The sequence below is a fragment of the Falco peregrinus genome, chromosome 3, assembly GCF_023634155.1.
Source record: "Falco peregrinus isolate bFalPer1 chromosome 3, bFalPer1.pri, whole genome shotgun sequence".
NCBI lineage: Eukaryota > Metazoa > Chordata > Aves > Falconiformes > Falconidae > Falco > Falco peregrinus.
This window is the reverse complement of record NC_073723.1, coordinates 82,741,631-82,757,108: the sequence shown is the minus strand read 5'-3', so window position 1 is coordinate 82,757,108 and position 15,478 is coordinate 82,741,631. Positions and strand designations below refer to the sequence as shown.

The 15,478-nt window shown below is 39.9% G+C and overlaps 1 protein-coding gene across 2 annotated transcripts in view; it reads right to left on the bottom strand.

Annotated features, from left to right (window-relative positions):
• The window catches only part of ADCY2 (adenylate cyclase 2), a 225,116-nt gene that overhangs the window by 196,477 nt on the left and 13,161 nt on the right, over positions 1–15,478 (bottom strand). For both annotated transcript variants that reach the window (XM_055800387.1, XM_055800386.1), the window contains exon 2: positions 8,097–8,294. In XM_055800387.1, coding sequence (XP_055656362.1) covers positions 8,097–8,294 — 198 coding nt within the window. The remainder of the gene's footprint in view (positions 1–8,096; positions 8,295–15,478) is intronic.

Sequence of the window (15,478 nt, the reverse complement as noted above, 5' to 3'; positions counted from 1 at the left end):
TACTGCTTCCTAGCCCAAAAGAGAAGTGATCCTCTGACAATCCAGACACTAAGATTCAAGTATTTAGCACTACAGTTTTGCCTAAAACTTCATAAAAGCTACAGAAACAGGGAATATCCTCAAATAAGTAAACTGAGGTCTTCTTATGCAGCTTGTAGGAAACATTTTCACCACCTGTTTTATTTTTTTCTTGTCTTAACAGCTCACTTACGGAAATATTACAGCACTAGAAACCTGCAAACAGAAACAGATTTGAGACAAATGGTGAAAAATGACCACAGGTCAGGATTTATGGTGATATCCCCTTTCATTACCTAATTCACAAAAATAAAAACAAACATTGTATCAGATGGCCATGTAAAGGCACAAGCTTTTCCGTGGCATGCAGATAAGCAAAGTCAAAGAGCTCAAACCAGAAGACTCATGCAGTGTCATGCCAAAACCGTCAGGTAAACTGTTAAATTTCTGAGTGGAAAAAAATTCCAATGAAAGGTGAAGGCTTGCATGGCTGCCCTAAATTTATACCTGCTAACAAGAAATTCTGGATAGCTTCTTTAATGGTTCTCTGGTAGCTCCATCATACAAATAATTGTTAACTAATATGTACTAAGAAATTATTAAATGTTTATTTTGTAATGTTAAATCTATTATGAACCACATAAGAAGCCTTATGAATGGCTTAAATTATTAATATCCATTTGTCATCTCGTATCTTGACTTCAGCAACTTCCGAACAATATGGTGATACTTAAAATTAGCATTGCCTGGTTTCAGTATTCTCAGAAACAGTAATACTCTTGTTGCTAAGTGTTATTTCCCATCAGAGAGAAAAATCTTTCCATGTTCGGTTTTGCACCCTTATCTGAGACTCACATTTTTATTGTACTTCAAGGGAGTTACCTTAACGCTTCCCTTAGCAAAATTCATTCACATGACTTGCACAGCAAATATCACACCGCACACAAACTATGCAATAATCTTGATGAAATCTCCAATCAGCTCAGCCTTTGTACTTAATTGTACACTCTGAGGTGGAAAAATCACTACAGGAAATGGAGTAAGGAAAAATAAACCAGCAGGGAAAACAGGGTTTCATAATGTTCTTTTGATAAAGGTGCAGGATACATCCAGTCTCTCCTACTTTACATTACATTAAACCTCTCTCATGAGCCCTATAATGAATGCCTGAAGAGGTCAGAAATATAGCAAGACTATTATCCCCTGATGTTTTAATTTTTGAGACTACTGCTCCAGAAGAACGCTGGAAGGATAAAAGACATTAAAATAGCAAAAAGCCATGAACTTTTGTAACTCAGAAAATCCATCTCTTCTGTTTTTAGATAAACTTTAGGTACAGGTCAAAGTAAATTGTCCCTTAAACGAGTTCAGTAGTCCCCAGATGTAAGTAGTGCATAGTAATACAGAACTAAAAGGATGCTCCTGGATCACTGAAGTCCATGTCACTGTTGTCGAAGACACTGAATGACTGTCAGCTAAGGACAGCATTCCACTGTAAAAGCAATTTATTTTTTTAATCCTTATTATCCTGAAGATAATAGCCACTCCACAAACCCAGTGTCCTAATGGCTAAAGGATTTATTTCTATTTCCAGTTTAAATTTTATTAATGGCTGGCTGAGGTTTTGGTGGCTTTTTTTCTTGTGTGTGTGTGTACGTGTCAATAATCTTCTGTAGCTTCTCAAATCTGATGTTTGCAACCACAGATTATCTGTAGGTGGCAGTCACACCACTCTCAGCATTCTTCTCTTCTGCTGATCTATACCCAAGTCAAGCTCTTCTCATCTCACAAAACTCTCCTTTCTTTTGGTGATCTCACTTGGCACTCTCTGCATTTGTTTCAGTTTCAGTTTATCTTTTTAAATGCAGGTGACCAGAAACGTACATAGCCATCCAGGTGAGGTTTCGTCTTTAGCTGGATACTTTGCCATCATAACTGATTCTTTCCTGGCTGCATATCCTAATGACCCAGTCACCAACTAATGCTTCTCCTCTTCATTCTGCTCATCCCTGCTCATTTTCTGCTGATGAACTCTCTGACTATAGCTGAAAGTTCTCTGTTAGTTCCCAAATGCAGGCACCTCACATTTCCTACTATTAAATTTCATCTAGCTGCTGTTACTGCAGTCCTCAAGGTCATGCTTTTCTTCCCTATAACATTCTGATCTTTTACTGTATTAGGAATCTCTTAACTGGGTCATCAACAAATTTCATTACAGCGGTGACATTCTGTCACCCCACCACTAGTAAAAAGCGCTAATAAAGGCAAACATTCCCCAGAGAGCTCCCTGAGAAATTCAGCCTCCAATCTTCCTCCTGCCTGATGCTCTTGAAGTCACACTAGCTGCCATCTCCCCTCATGTATATGTACAGTTGTTTTAATAATGCTCACCTCCTCTAGCAGTGCTTCTAGTCTTCCATTTGGCACTAAATCATATTTTGTTTTTCAACAAAACTGCTTTCCCTATTTAAAAAATAGATCAGTTCTCTTTCCGTGAACAGCTATCACGACACACCAAAGGTTACCAGTGGCACATCAGTTATGCTAACAGGGTGTTCCAAGGCTCTGCACACGATTTTACTATATTAATCTACTATATTACTGATCTTAATGACTAGCAGGTCTCTAATAGCTCAGCTTTTTCCTGTATTCTATACAGCTATAACCATACCAGACTTGATAAAAACATTTAAATGTCTTGCTATTAAGCCTGTTATTTCATATGTCTATAAAAAAATTAATATTAAGATAAAAATTGTCTATTCTTCTCACTCCTCAAATATAACTACAAATATGGCTTACACTTGTGGATTGTGGGTTTCCTCCTTTTCTATCACACCTACTCCTAAAGCACAGTATCATCTGCTGGGCAGTATCTTCCCCTTTCATACAAGGCTCCTAGTTTTCCTCATGTCTTTTTTCAGGTGACTATTCATCTACAAGGTACTGAACCGTGCTCCTACAAAATCTAGTTCCTCACTCGGGATACTCACTCCTGATAGTCTGATTAATCTTGAACTTGAAAAAATGTCAGGTCTCCCCCGCACTCCAGATCCTGAACTGGCAGTACAGCTGACAGCAACTCATCCTCGCTCTCCTGCGCTGCACAGACTCCACTGACACCTGCCCCGCTCTCCTTCTCAAACCTCTAACTCCTGTTTTTTGCACTGCTTAACCACACAACACATTATTAATAATTTATGGCAGGGCTGACTTTAGATAAGGCAGGTCCCAAGCAAGGTGCAGAAATCAGACCTCATGTAATTCTGTACAAAGAAAATTCTTCCCTTTCTGTGGACCCATCGGCTCTCCCCACTGCCTAACACAGGAGCTGATTACCACAACCGCTGAAACTCTGTGCAGGCCATCACCCCTCAGCACACAATAGACTGATATCCTCAGGTGCCAATTAAGTATTTAAAAAAATGATAATTATAAATACTAATGTAGAAAATTTTGCCCACATTTCATAAACCAGGGCTGCTCCAAGGCCTGACCTGAACCATTCCATACCAACACATTAAAAAAAAAAAAAAAAAACAGCAACAAAAAGTGCTTTAGACTCAGCTCAAAAAGTAGCATTTAGGCTAAAACAGCCAAATGTATATTCTAAACACATCGCTCTGTGGATAATTTTTTTTCAGAAACCAGAAGTGCCAAATCCTGCTTGAAGTAATTTCTGCACTGTAACTGAATATAGATAAGGAGGAACGCATCTGGTGCCTGGGCTGTGCAAACGTATTTATAATTAAGTAGAATTGAATACCAAAATCCAGCAATGATAGAATTAATTAGACTAGTATAATGCTGTATAATTACTCGGGTTTTTTATATCATCCACTGTATGCTTTAAGAGCTCTTTTTACCCATTGATATCAATGTGCTATGACATATTTACATACACCCTGTATAAAAGGCTGGGGAAGTATTAGGCATGTCAGAGGATGACATGGAAAGGCGACTGTTGTACAATAACTACACTGTCAGTGAAACAAGAGGAAACTAATTTAAATTCATTCCCTGGCATGTAACTCTACAGATAGGTACTGGATTTACATTTTGTATGGAAAGGTGCTCCTTCCTATAGTAAGGAAGAGTCCTAACACGACAAAATCAACACATCACCTTTTTCCACCAGCACTACTTCCTCAGCTTGCCTTACTCACACTATTGGCCCTCCACCAAATGCACCATCCACTGATTTCCGCACAGACATTTCTAAGCATCACCCTTGGGTCTCTTCGCACTGAAACCATCTCCACACATTATTGCTCACGCCTCAGAGTTGGAAAAAACTGCCAACAGGCAATCGCTCTCTCTGAGCCTCTTCGTGACTTCCCTCGCTCTGCTTCTTTCCTACCAGCCCTGGCCAGGTGCCCTGCGACTCCTGCCAGACAGCCCAGCCTCCCTCCTGGGCTGTAGCACAGCATCCCGTGTGTAGGTCCCATCCAAGCATCCAAATTCCCTGGGACACCAGGTAAAACCAGGAGCCCCACTGCCACACTTGGCACTGAAAGAAACTTGGGATGACACCAGTGAAAGAGAGTTGCCACACTTCTTTAAAAAAAGCTTGTCAGTTACCAAAGACATTTGCCATCACTATCCTAATCTTTTTCAAAGCCACCCACTGCCTTACTAAGGCACCCTTCATCTCCCTCTCCATGTACTTGCTCTTTGTTGTCCATATAGAGGAGTAAAAGAGTATGGACTAACTTAATAGGTAAGTTAGTAAGGTTGATAGTGCAAATATCCTGGCTTCCCTCGTAGATGGGTTAGTGATGATGCTCACACAGCCCACTGACGGTAACAGCCTCTGGATAAGGCTCAGCAGGCAATTATGGAGCCAGCACAGGGCTTGCAGACTGGCCCAAGGGACGAAGTAACCATCACAGCCGCACTGCCTTCCCCCTTCAAACAGTGGCCAGACACCTACCTGATAATAGCTTTCTCCAAAGCTGTAGCTGCAGCCAAACAAGAGACAAGGCAATGCAGGCAGACAAAAGCAGTCTGCAGGGACAGCAAAAATATAGCTGAAACCAATTATGATTTGCACTTATTTCACATCAGCCCACAGGTTTCTAACAAAAAAAAAAAAAAAAAAAAAAAAAAGGCCCTGACCAGCCACTTCATTTCCAGCCCTCTATTGTTCGTGAAAGTTATTTGAGCTATGTGCCTGCAGGCTCAGGAGGAACTGCTCTGCATCAAATATATATTGAGTTCATAACCAAAATAGTCTCTCTGAAGTGATATTTTTATTGTAAACAAAAGCTGCAGAAGTTCACACCTGAGGTTCCGTCAAACAACAGAGATAGCTGCATTTAGCAGTTGCAAACAGCCAAAAGGAACACTTAAATCATTAAGCCAAAATTTAAAGGATATGGGATTGCCTTTTAGAAGGAGAAGGCTTGTGCCCAACTGAGAGAGTAACACATTCTTTCTATAAACTATGGTATGCAGAAAATTTATTTTTCAGTGGTTACTAGTACAATTAAGAAACACCATGTTCTTAACAAGCTTAGGATTCAAAGGACACAAAAGATATGATGAAAAGAGTATTTCTAAACTCTGCTGGACCAAAACAGATGTTAGGCTGTAATTTGAAGAAAACTAAAATAAAGTACTTCTTTAGTAAATAAGAGTGCATGACCTGGCTCTTTCCTTTATTTTCATAATTTTCTAGTTAGCTATGTTGACAAAGACATCTTTGAAACAGAACTAATTTAAATTTTACATCATGTTTCTTTTCTTTCATAAAAGGCATAAAGGAATAACAAAAGCACCCTAATAAGCCAAGCAAAATCGTTTTAAAATTCACAAAATGTAAAACTTCAACAAAGAAACTGTCAGTGATCACTGAGGAAGGATTTTTCAGATTTGCTTTCACGTATAGTTGTAAGAGAGAACACTGATTATTGACCTACATATTCCTGATGCAGAGCAGTGAAAACACCAGCATCACAGAAATACACGGTTGTGTTTTACTGCTCACAGCTTTTTTACCTACATTCAAAAGCATCAAACCTGCAATTAGTCTATTGTGTAAGGTGACAAATTCCCAGAAAGATTCCTGTATTTCCCTAGTTTACTCTTAACTGACACTAGGCAACGTATACCTACAAAAGTGATCAACAAAATAGCACTGCTATTCAGAGGGGGAAAAAATGGGTTTGGGGAAGCAAAGGGTCCCACTGCCTGCAGCCACATGACCTCCAGTGCCCAGCAGTGGCCAGGGACCACCCCAGCACAGCCCCTCTCCCGCCAGATGCCGAGGATACCTGCACAGTGGACTTAAGCCAAATACCTGCAGCCAGGTCTAGGCTTTCTGGAAAAGCCCTGCCAGCTCTGGGCTGGAGCCTGCGCAGACCTGGGCAAGGCAGCTGCTGGCAGAGCAATCAATGCAGCTCCCTCCCAAATATCCTCTTCTCCAAGCAACACTTGCACGCAAAGCAAGGAGCAGACAGAAGTATCAGAGGACTTGTGTCCTGGCAACCTGCAGGAAGACAATGCCTTTCCCCAAAGCTCTGCAGCCCTTCCTGCCTCACACAGCCAGCCACATCCCTTGGATGCTGTGGGAATGCCTACATTTTCCCTAAGAGGAAAGCAAGGCAGGACAAACCGTCTTCACAGGCTAAAAACAACCCTGGGGCCAAGTCACCACCATCCCTCCTAGATCTCTTTTAGGCCACGTGCTTTCAAAAACTGTTATCTTTCAAATAACAAAATTAAACTTAGTAGAGTTTGCAATGAGCAAATAATACAGCTAATTAAATATTTGCATCTAAGCTTGAAAGCTCAAAATAATCTAGCATGACATCCCACAACTGGCAATGAAAAGAAATCAAAAGAAGTAAGAGCATGTGAATTATCTAGACTTGACACCACGAAGATACAGGGACTCCCATGCTGAAATATGTTATCTAGAGAAAAATATTACATGTTCTGATTTGCTTTTTATTACATGCAAGTGTGGCCTGGTTTGTTAGTTTCAAATACTTTTAAAACAAACAAACAAACAAACAAGAAACCAAACAAAAATAACCAGGAAGGTGGTTTCATAGACAATCCCTGAATCTTCCAACAAAATGGAAATACAGAAGTCACCCACAAAGGCAAGAGCTCCAAAACTAGTATTACCAACACACACCAGTAATACAAATAATTTGAATTAAAGATTTTAAAGAAACTACTTGCATACCTAAAGTTCAATATTTGCGTAAGTCTCTGCAAGATCTGAATAACAAGTCAAAGAATTTGTTATTTGTTTCAAGTCTATCATAAAGACCTAGAACGCACCCTGCATACAGTACTACCATTTAAAGCTTAAACTCATGGAATCAGCATGACATTTTCAGAAGGCATATTTATATATTTAGAAGCTTTTTTCCATCCTTTGAAGAGTTTTTGCAATTATTGTATCAGGACTATTCCCATGTGGAGACACTTGGGAAAAGGAAAATGATACAGCAGAACACAGAGAATCAATCAGGCACAGCACCGGATATTGCACATCATTTATTGATATTTCAAAAGTGCTGCTATTAAGATGAAATTATATTGTTGCTTTGTCTTCATTACAAAATTTTTAAAATGTGAAGGGTACATCACCGACTCTCTGCTCATTCATTTCCCTAGAAATGTAAGGAGTCTACCAGTTCCTTTTTCTCACATGTTGCTAGAGAACATCTTGAAGACCACACAAAGACTGCACTGACAGCTCAAACATTTTAAGCTGAAGAAGACAGCATCAGCGGTCTTGGAACAAAACTAGCATTTCTGCTATGTTAATTGGTCACTAGAATCAAATATTCACTACACAAAGAAGTTGGTGACTGGAATCAAATGTTCATTATGCAAAGGAGCTTAAAAATATAAAAGTGAAATCCTTCAATTATTTCCATATCCTAAGTATGTGCATCTCTGGTATTTATAAAATTGATACGAGGATTCTCAGCATGCAAACTTAGTCACAAAAGCATTTTATGACATGTCCCACAAAAATAAATGTGAATGTTTTTGCATAGAATGGTTCTTTGAAATGTTCCCAATGGAAGTAAAATTAATAATAATGACAGTCTTACCTGGTCCCAGGGACAGATGATTCCTCCAAAACACATAAAGAGATATCCCATGGCAACAAGACATACCCAGACCACCAGGGAAAATACACGAAGCAGCTTCTTAAATACAGGTTCTACGCAGACAAGGATAAATATAGCAAAAAAAATTGCTAGGGCCGTTGGAACAGTTATTAAAAATGCCACGTGGTCTTCAATTTCCTGGAAACAGAGGAAAATGAAAAGGAAGTTAAAAACTGATGTACTTCAAGGTCAGACAGCAATAACGTACTCTGAACTGATTGCACATGGAGATCCTAGAAAGACATGACTGAATATCAAAAGTGAGTTCAATCAAAATAGGATTTCTTTCACTGTAAGAGTATTAACTTTGTAAAAAACTTTTAACCACACTACTACATGGCATTTCTTTTACTAAATTGAGAAATATATTATTTGAAGCAGATTGAGAAAACTGTAAATCATGCTACAGTAATGCACCAGGCCCGCAGGACTGAGCAAATTAAAAGGCAAATTCAATCTGCAAAAGTGGAACAGCCTTTCTGCTCCAGAATTCAAAAGATTTCTGTGATTAGTATGGTTTGCAGACAAAATTCAAGCATCTCTATTGAAGACTGCAGCTGTCCAAATGCCTCCCAAATCAAATATGTGGCAATAACTTTATAAAAGCCTTTTTGACAATGGTATTTCCCGGGTACTATCCATTTTGCTTCTAGTTAAAGTATTTATCTGGAAGGGCTCTAGATTACATATGTATATATATTTTTCCCTCCCAGCAACTGCTTATTTCAAAATGCGCAAACAGCACCCAGAGGAAAGACTAGAACATAACTTGAAGTGAGATTCAAAATAAACAATATTTAAGTTTATTTACAGTCATTACATAGAAGTTACTACACTAATATCTTTAAATCACCTAGTGATGGATGCATTAAAAAAATAATAATAAAGATTTGATTTCATATTCCCATATGTGTACAAAAGTTATCTCTGGTTGAAGTACAACAGCACTGTATCAGTCTGGTCATAAGCTCTTCAGTCATTCCCCCAGCTGTTAGGAGTTCGAACAGCCTCACTTGTAGCAGAAAGGATTGCAAAAGCCAGCCCCAAATGCTGCTGTTGCAACAGCATAAAATCCTCCACTAACCACCCGCTTGGCGCAGGGAAGCCCGGCATACATCTTCAGTGCTGGTGAAACCGTGGGCACGGTGTGCAAGTGCCCACCTGATGATGTGTAAGGTATCTAAGCATAAAGAAATAACATCGCTTTCCCCCTTGTTTTGTAGTTACTTTCTTAGTGCCCTCATAAATCTTGTTTATTGATGGGTTTTCAACTTGAGCTTTTTGATGTGACCTTTTTTCCTTTCTTACATGTGTAAGACTCGTTACAATTTGAGCAAAACTAAAAATTTACATGTAAATGTGTAAATTTACAAATGCTGTCAGCATTTATACTCCCTGCCCCCCCATCTACTACCATTTACAACCCCACATTTACATCGAGACCCTTGCTGTAAGGTTCCTTCCTCTCCCTCTCCAAACTCCTTTGCCCCCTCGCAGCCCTGGCTACAGGTGTCGCACACACCGCAACACCCACCAGCTGCCAGGGGCAGCTCTGCCCCCTCCCCGCTGCTGCAAACCCAGCACCACCACACCTGCCGCACCAGGAGCCTCCCACCGCTCCCACACACAAACCCGCTACCGAACCTCATGCAATACCCTCAGCATTTCAGCAGCAGAGGAGAGGAGAGTTGCGGATCCCCTCGGCAGGGTGCATCAGCCGAGGCTCTGCTCCTGCTGACCCCGCCATATGGTCTCTAGCCTAGGAGCAGCCACCGCCCCAGCAGGTTCAAACCACGGGGAACACCAACGATGAAAGTCCACATCTGATGGTGCAGACTGCAGATTATCTTTCACAAACCCTGCTCTACCCAGCAAAAGGCAGCTCATCTTTCAGCTCGGCTTGTTCCTCCTTCCCTGTTACATTTACGAAGTCACACGTGTAAGCAATTATGATCGTGGCACCGATGGTCAGGGTATAAGCAAAAGAAGAGTCAGGAAACTGTAAGCAATGGTGCCAACTTTGCAATGCAAACACTAATCTCCCAAATATTAAAATACACACATTAAGGCTTTCAAGCACTCAGGTAGTCATACTGAAAACAAATTTATGGGCTTAAAGTTAGGCACAGAGGTAACAGAGCTGCATGAAGTAAGATACATGCAATCTTGCACAGTAAGAGACAAAATATAAAACCTATCTGGTAGTAGTAATAGCTACAGATTTATGTCTCTGAATTTCATCATTTTTTATCATTCCCATCCCTGCAATTTGTTTCAGTGAATCGATTTAGTAATGTCAGCACCAATGTGAGCCCAGACAACACCAAAAGCATTTAATTTCAACCTTTGACTTCTGCACTTCCAAGTAGGATTGCAAAACTCTTGTTACATGGTCAGAGAAATTCAACCCTTCACCGGTGACAGGACAACATTAAGTTCCTTGCACCATCTGTCACACAGTCCAGGTCACAGCATCAAAGGAACCCACAAGCTCCTGGAGGAAGCCAAGGCTCAGGAAAAAAACAGATTTAAATGATGGGAAATTGGTATATCAGTGGCAATGATCATGCTATAAACATACTAGCGAGAATATCCACATGCACTTCTCCATGTCACTAAAAAAAGTAAAAGCACTGTGCTTTCTAGGACAGTATCGCTTCATAACAAATCAACAATATTTAGATTTCAGTTTAGAGTGTATGTATACTCATACATATTTTGATATGTATTCTATCATTGGATCAATACATCAAAATGTTTGTTCCAAATTAACAGCTAATCAGTCAACAACCTTTTTTTAAGCGTATATTGAAGTCAACACCTCTGTAAGCCATTTTGATCACTAAATCTAAAATTTTATTTCTATTTTCTCCTTTTCTCCAGTTGCCTACTGCACAATTTTGCATTTTGTTTTGGTTTAAACATAGGCAGAGGGGAAAAAATAAAAACCAAAAAGTAGACCACAACGTATCAGCTCCTCATCACCGGCAGCTGAATGCAACCTCGCTGACTGCAGAGGGGTGGCACCCCCCTCAGGTGCTGAGTACAGAACAACCCGCTTCTGATGTCGCAAGCTCCTTGCATCACACTGTGCATGGCGTGAATTCTGAAGTAAAATTGAAATTTAAAGACAGAATAGTATACACATTAGGCAATTAAAAAAAAAAAGAGAGAGAAAATAATTGTTATTACAATTTTAATCCTATCCAGAAATCCTTAATGTGTACAGGTGGATTTTTCACAATCCTGCCTGTAAAACGCACATTAATGTCAGGTCAGTAAAAGCAGGCCATAAGGCAGGGGTTTATTCTGGAAAGTTCTTATAACAATATTTTCCTATTACTTCAGAGGAACTGCATGTTTATAAAATTATAACTTTGAGAGCAGGACATGTAAAACGTAAAGCTTTCTAATCAGTATTTGCAATCATTGGTGTATTTAGCAGGCTAAAAGATGACGATGGATGCAAAGACAAATGCTGAAGGATAAATGTTCTGTTATCTTAGCCTCTCCCAAAGAGGCGGGGGGTGGGGGTGGGGGTGGTGGAGATGTGAACGCAAAAGACATTCCTTCCTTCTTTGTTGCTAGCCTCAGAAATCAAAATACACCAGAGGTAATCGAATTAAAATATCAGCATGACACTTTGGAACATAATGGCTAAGCCTGCAATACATGGATCTTGCCTGACAGCTCTGTCTTCCTAAGTGTTTTCTATCTTGCTGTCTTTTAATTACTGGAGAAATTAAGAAGCCTACTGTTAAAAAATTTTCCAATCACCATAAATTCTTCATAAATGTGTGATAATCTTTTTATCACCACTAAAATCTGAAGACTCACTTTTCATTCACCTTTCCAAAAATCACCTTCTAACATTCTACATCCTGTTCTTTCCTTTCCCAGCTAATGCCATGCCCTCAGTTTAATTTTAAACAGCAACATCACTGTAGAGCACTTCACTGTTTTATAGAAAACCTTACAGCCTGACAAAGTACTCTATAAAGATAAACAAACAAGCATTTAAAATACCCGGTTAAGCATAAAATCTTTTCCATGGTCCCTCATTTTTTCAGTACTTTTTGGGTACTTTTTCCTTTATTCTTTGTGTCTACTGGAATGAATGGAATTGACAGCAGTCTATATACAGAGGACTCCTGTTGGGATCTGAAATATCACACACTTTGAATGAACTCAAACCATTTACTATATTAAATTCCTACTAAAATCACTTGTTGCTGAGATCAATGAAACACTTTCTAAATGTAAATATAAAAATGTTCCTCAGACATTAAAACTATGTACAATTTCACACATCCATTCTCAAAAATTTTGTGTTAAAAAAGAATGTTACAGGGCTCAAGGATTACTACCTTACTGATCTCTCTATCAAAAGAGGACAGCATCTTCCTTTAACCTGACTGACTGATAGAATCTGTTTAGTTACCTCTGTAGCAAAACTTTTCCTGCAAAGTCTTTTCCAGGCCTTGGGAGAATTAGAAGGATTTTCAGAAGACATATCATCATCACCTTTCCCTTTGTAAAAGTGGACAGCATTTCAATTCCCTAGCCCCTCAATAAATAGTTCCCTACAAAGCCAAAAAGCTGCACAAGTCTCCTGGCTACTTCTGACTCTTACCCCATGGTTTTATATTCTAGTGAATTTGCTTACAGCTGACTGCACTGCATGCCATCTGCTAGACAGCTGGAAAAATCTTCATTTTATTAGGAGGTGCCATGCTCTGCTCCTGGCCAAGTAGCTGTACAGCTTCATCTAGGACTTCATCATTTAGGACAACAACTGAAAAGGTTTGGCCTGCATTCTCAGATTTCTTTTCCATCCATTCCATCACTATTAGTACCTCTTCACTTCAGAAATGGTGCAGTGTCTTTAAGCCCAGATGCTATTTCCAAGCCTACGTGGCATCTTCCAGATCCACAACCTAGAAAAACTCCTCTGCCTTTCATGCCCACCACGCCCACCATTTATCTTTCAAAACATAAAGCTTTGCTTGTGCTTGTTTTTCTTCCTTAGCCACCTGGTTAGAAGCTTTCTCATGTGCCACCTTCCACCCACCCCCAACCCCACCCCCTGCCATCTTTTATAGAGCTTTGTGCAACATGTTCAAGGACACTAGCAGAAAATTAATTGAACTGTACCTTTTAATCAAGCTGTCCTGAAGTTTGTGTCAACGAAGCTTTTGTTTTTTACTAAAGCCCTATGTAATTGCATGCCTGAGATTTTCCCCCTGATTCAGCGTTCCCTGTTTGGCTTAATAAACCAATGATGACAGCATCAGGCTCAAATCCAGTTGTTTCATGATGTCTGTTGTCTTGAGAAATCCAGTTCTCTCTGTTAATGAGTCTGATGTGCAGTCCATGCTTGCCGCTAGCACACAGTGATATTTGACTCCTTGATAATCCACAATCAGTCTGGCAATTTGCACATCACATGGATCAGGTAATTCTGACTGGCATTACTACAACTGCCAAGCTGCTACATGATGTCACATATAACCAGCAAGCAGCAGTTAGGCATTCATGGCCATATTTCACAGCATTTTGTATTTGTTAGTACATGGGGACATTACTAGAATAGCAAGAATTCACTCAAATCCTTCAGATGACATTCTGGTCACCTGGAGCCTTTCATCAAATTTGAAAGTCACAAACCATGTGCGCTGTAAAGTCCTGCCCGTATAAGAAATGAGGGATTTTGCAACAGTGCAATAATTCTGCTGAAACCAAGAGGAACTGTTCTGTGACTTTATAGGGCCTGTCATAGTTAGCACAGTGGCAATCAGCCGTGTAAGTGTTGTGAACACCCTTCTGACCACCCATGTGCTTGACTGCAGTGCCAAGCACTTTTTGACAGTGGATTATTTTTAGTGAGTCCAACTACATATAGATGTTGCTCATCTTCCCACTTACTCAGTAGAAAAGAATTGTGTCCAGATGTTTCCAGGTCTGCCAGATAGCTATGAGTGAACCTCGCCTGCCTCAGTATTGTAGCGATGATTACCAGGAACACAAAGTCTGACATACCAGAGATCACAGGCTTCTCTGGTTAATGCAAAAACATCAGACCTCATAGAGGGAGTTTGGAAAGGCTCCTTGGAGGTGCTGACGAAGAGTCAAAGGCCACGGCTGCTGTGCAAATAACAGTAATGTAAGGATAGTTAAAAGAAAAGTTCTGGAGGCAAAATACTGGTTGCTAGTGAAGAAGCAGAGAACGATGGTAGCATTCCCAGAAATGCTCCCAAAACAAGACAGGTGGACAAGCAAAGGTCCAATAAGCAGCTAAGAATATGTGTTAAAAAGGGAATTCAAACAGGGAATTTCTGAGAACAGGGAGGGAGCCCCTAGAAGGCAGCTGAGCTTAATTGGAAAAGAATGAGTTTGCCGGCACTTCAAAGGTCATAGGAAAACACTGAAACTGAAGAGCTTATAGAAACATAGTACATGGTTTAAGAGAAGCAGTAACGTGATGGAGACCTGTAATTCTCAACTAAAGGAAAGGACAGAAGTTGAATAAACTCAGGCAAGAAGGAAATGACAAAAAAAGCCAGGACAGACTCTCTTGTTAAAAATTTTGAAGAGAAATAAAACACTCATGTGAAAGTATACACCCTTCTATATAAGCACTAAAAGCCTAAGAAGCTAGATGGAAGAAGTAAAATGCCTGTTGTTAGAACATAATTTACACAATAGTCTTACTGAAAACTTGGTGGAAAAAAGACCACCAGCAGCATACTGAAAAAGCAAAAAAGACTGAAAGCCACATGCTTCAGCAGGGATTGAAGAAAGGCTTGTATTAACAACCTACGAGAACCAACAAATATCATGAAGTCCCTATGAGCCAAAAAACTAGACTGAACAGCAAAGGTTTATCAAAATAAATGACCTAGAGAACTGCTCATCCAACCACGATGGAAACTTTTAGAGATCCTACAAAACACAGAGATAAGAAAGGCTGTCAGAGAAGAAAACACAACAGGTCAAGGGATATTTCAGCGACACCCAGCTAGACTGGCTAAGGATCACAGGAGCAGATGGAAGCTGAGACAACTGTCTGTATCTCATGCACAGCTGAAAAAATAAACAAACACTCAAGTAAATAAACAAACAAAACCCCATCTATACCAAGAAAGAGAAAACACTCAATCTGATCTCAAGAAGTGGAAAGAACCTGGTCCATAAACCACTACCCTTGAGGAGCTGCTTTATAACAATGACAAAGCTTGTTAAGCAAACAGATGAATAACAAAACCCAAGCACTCAAATTGAAAGGGGGAGCTAGAAGCTTACAGATCAAAATCTTTGTAGCT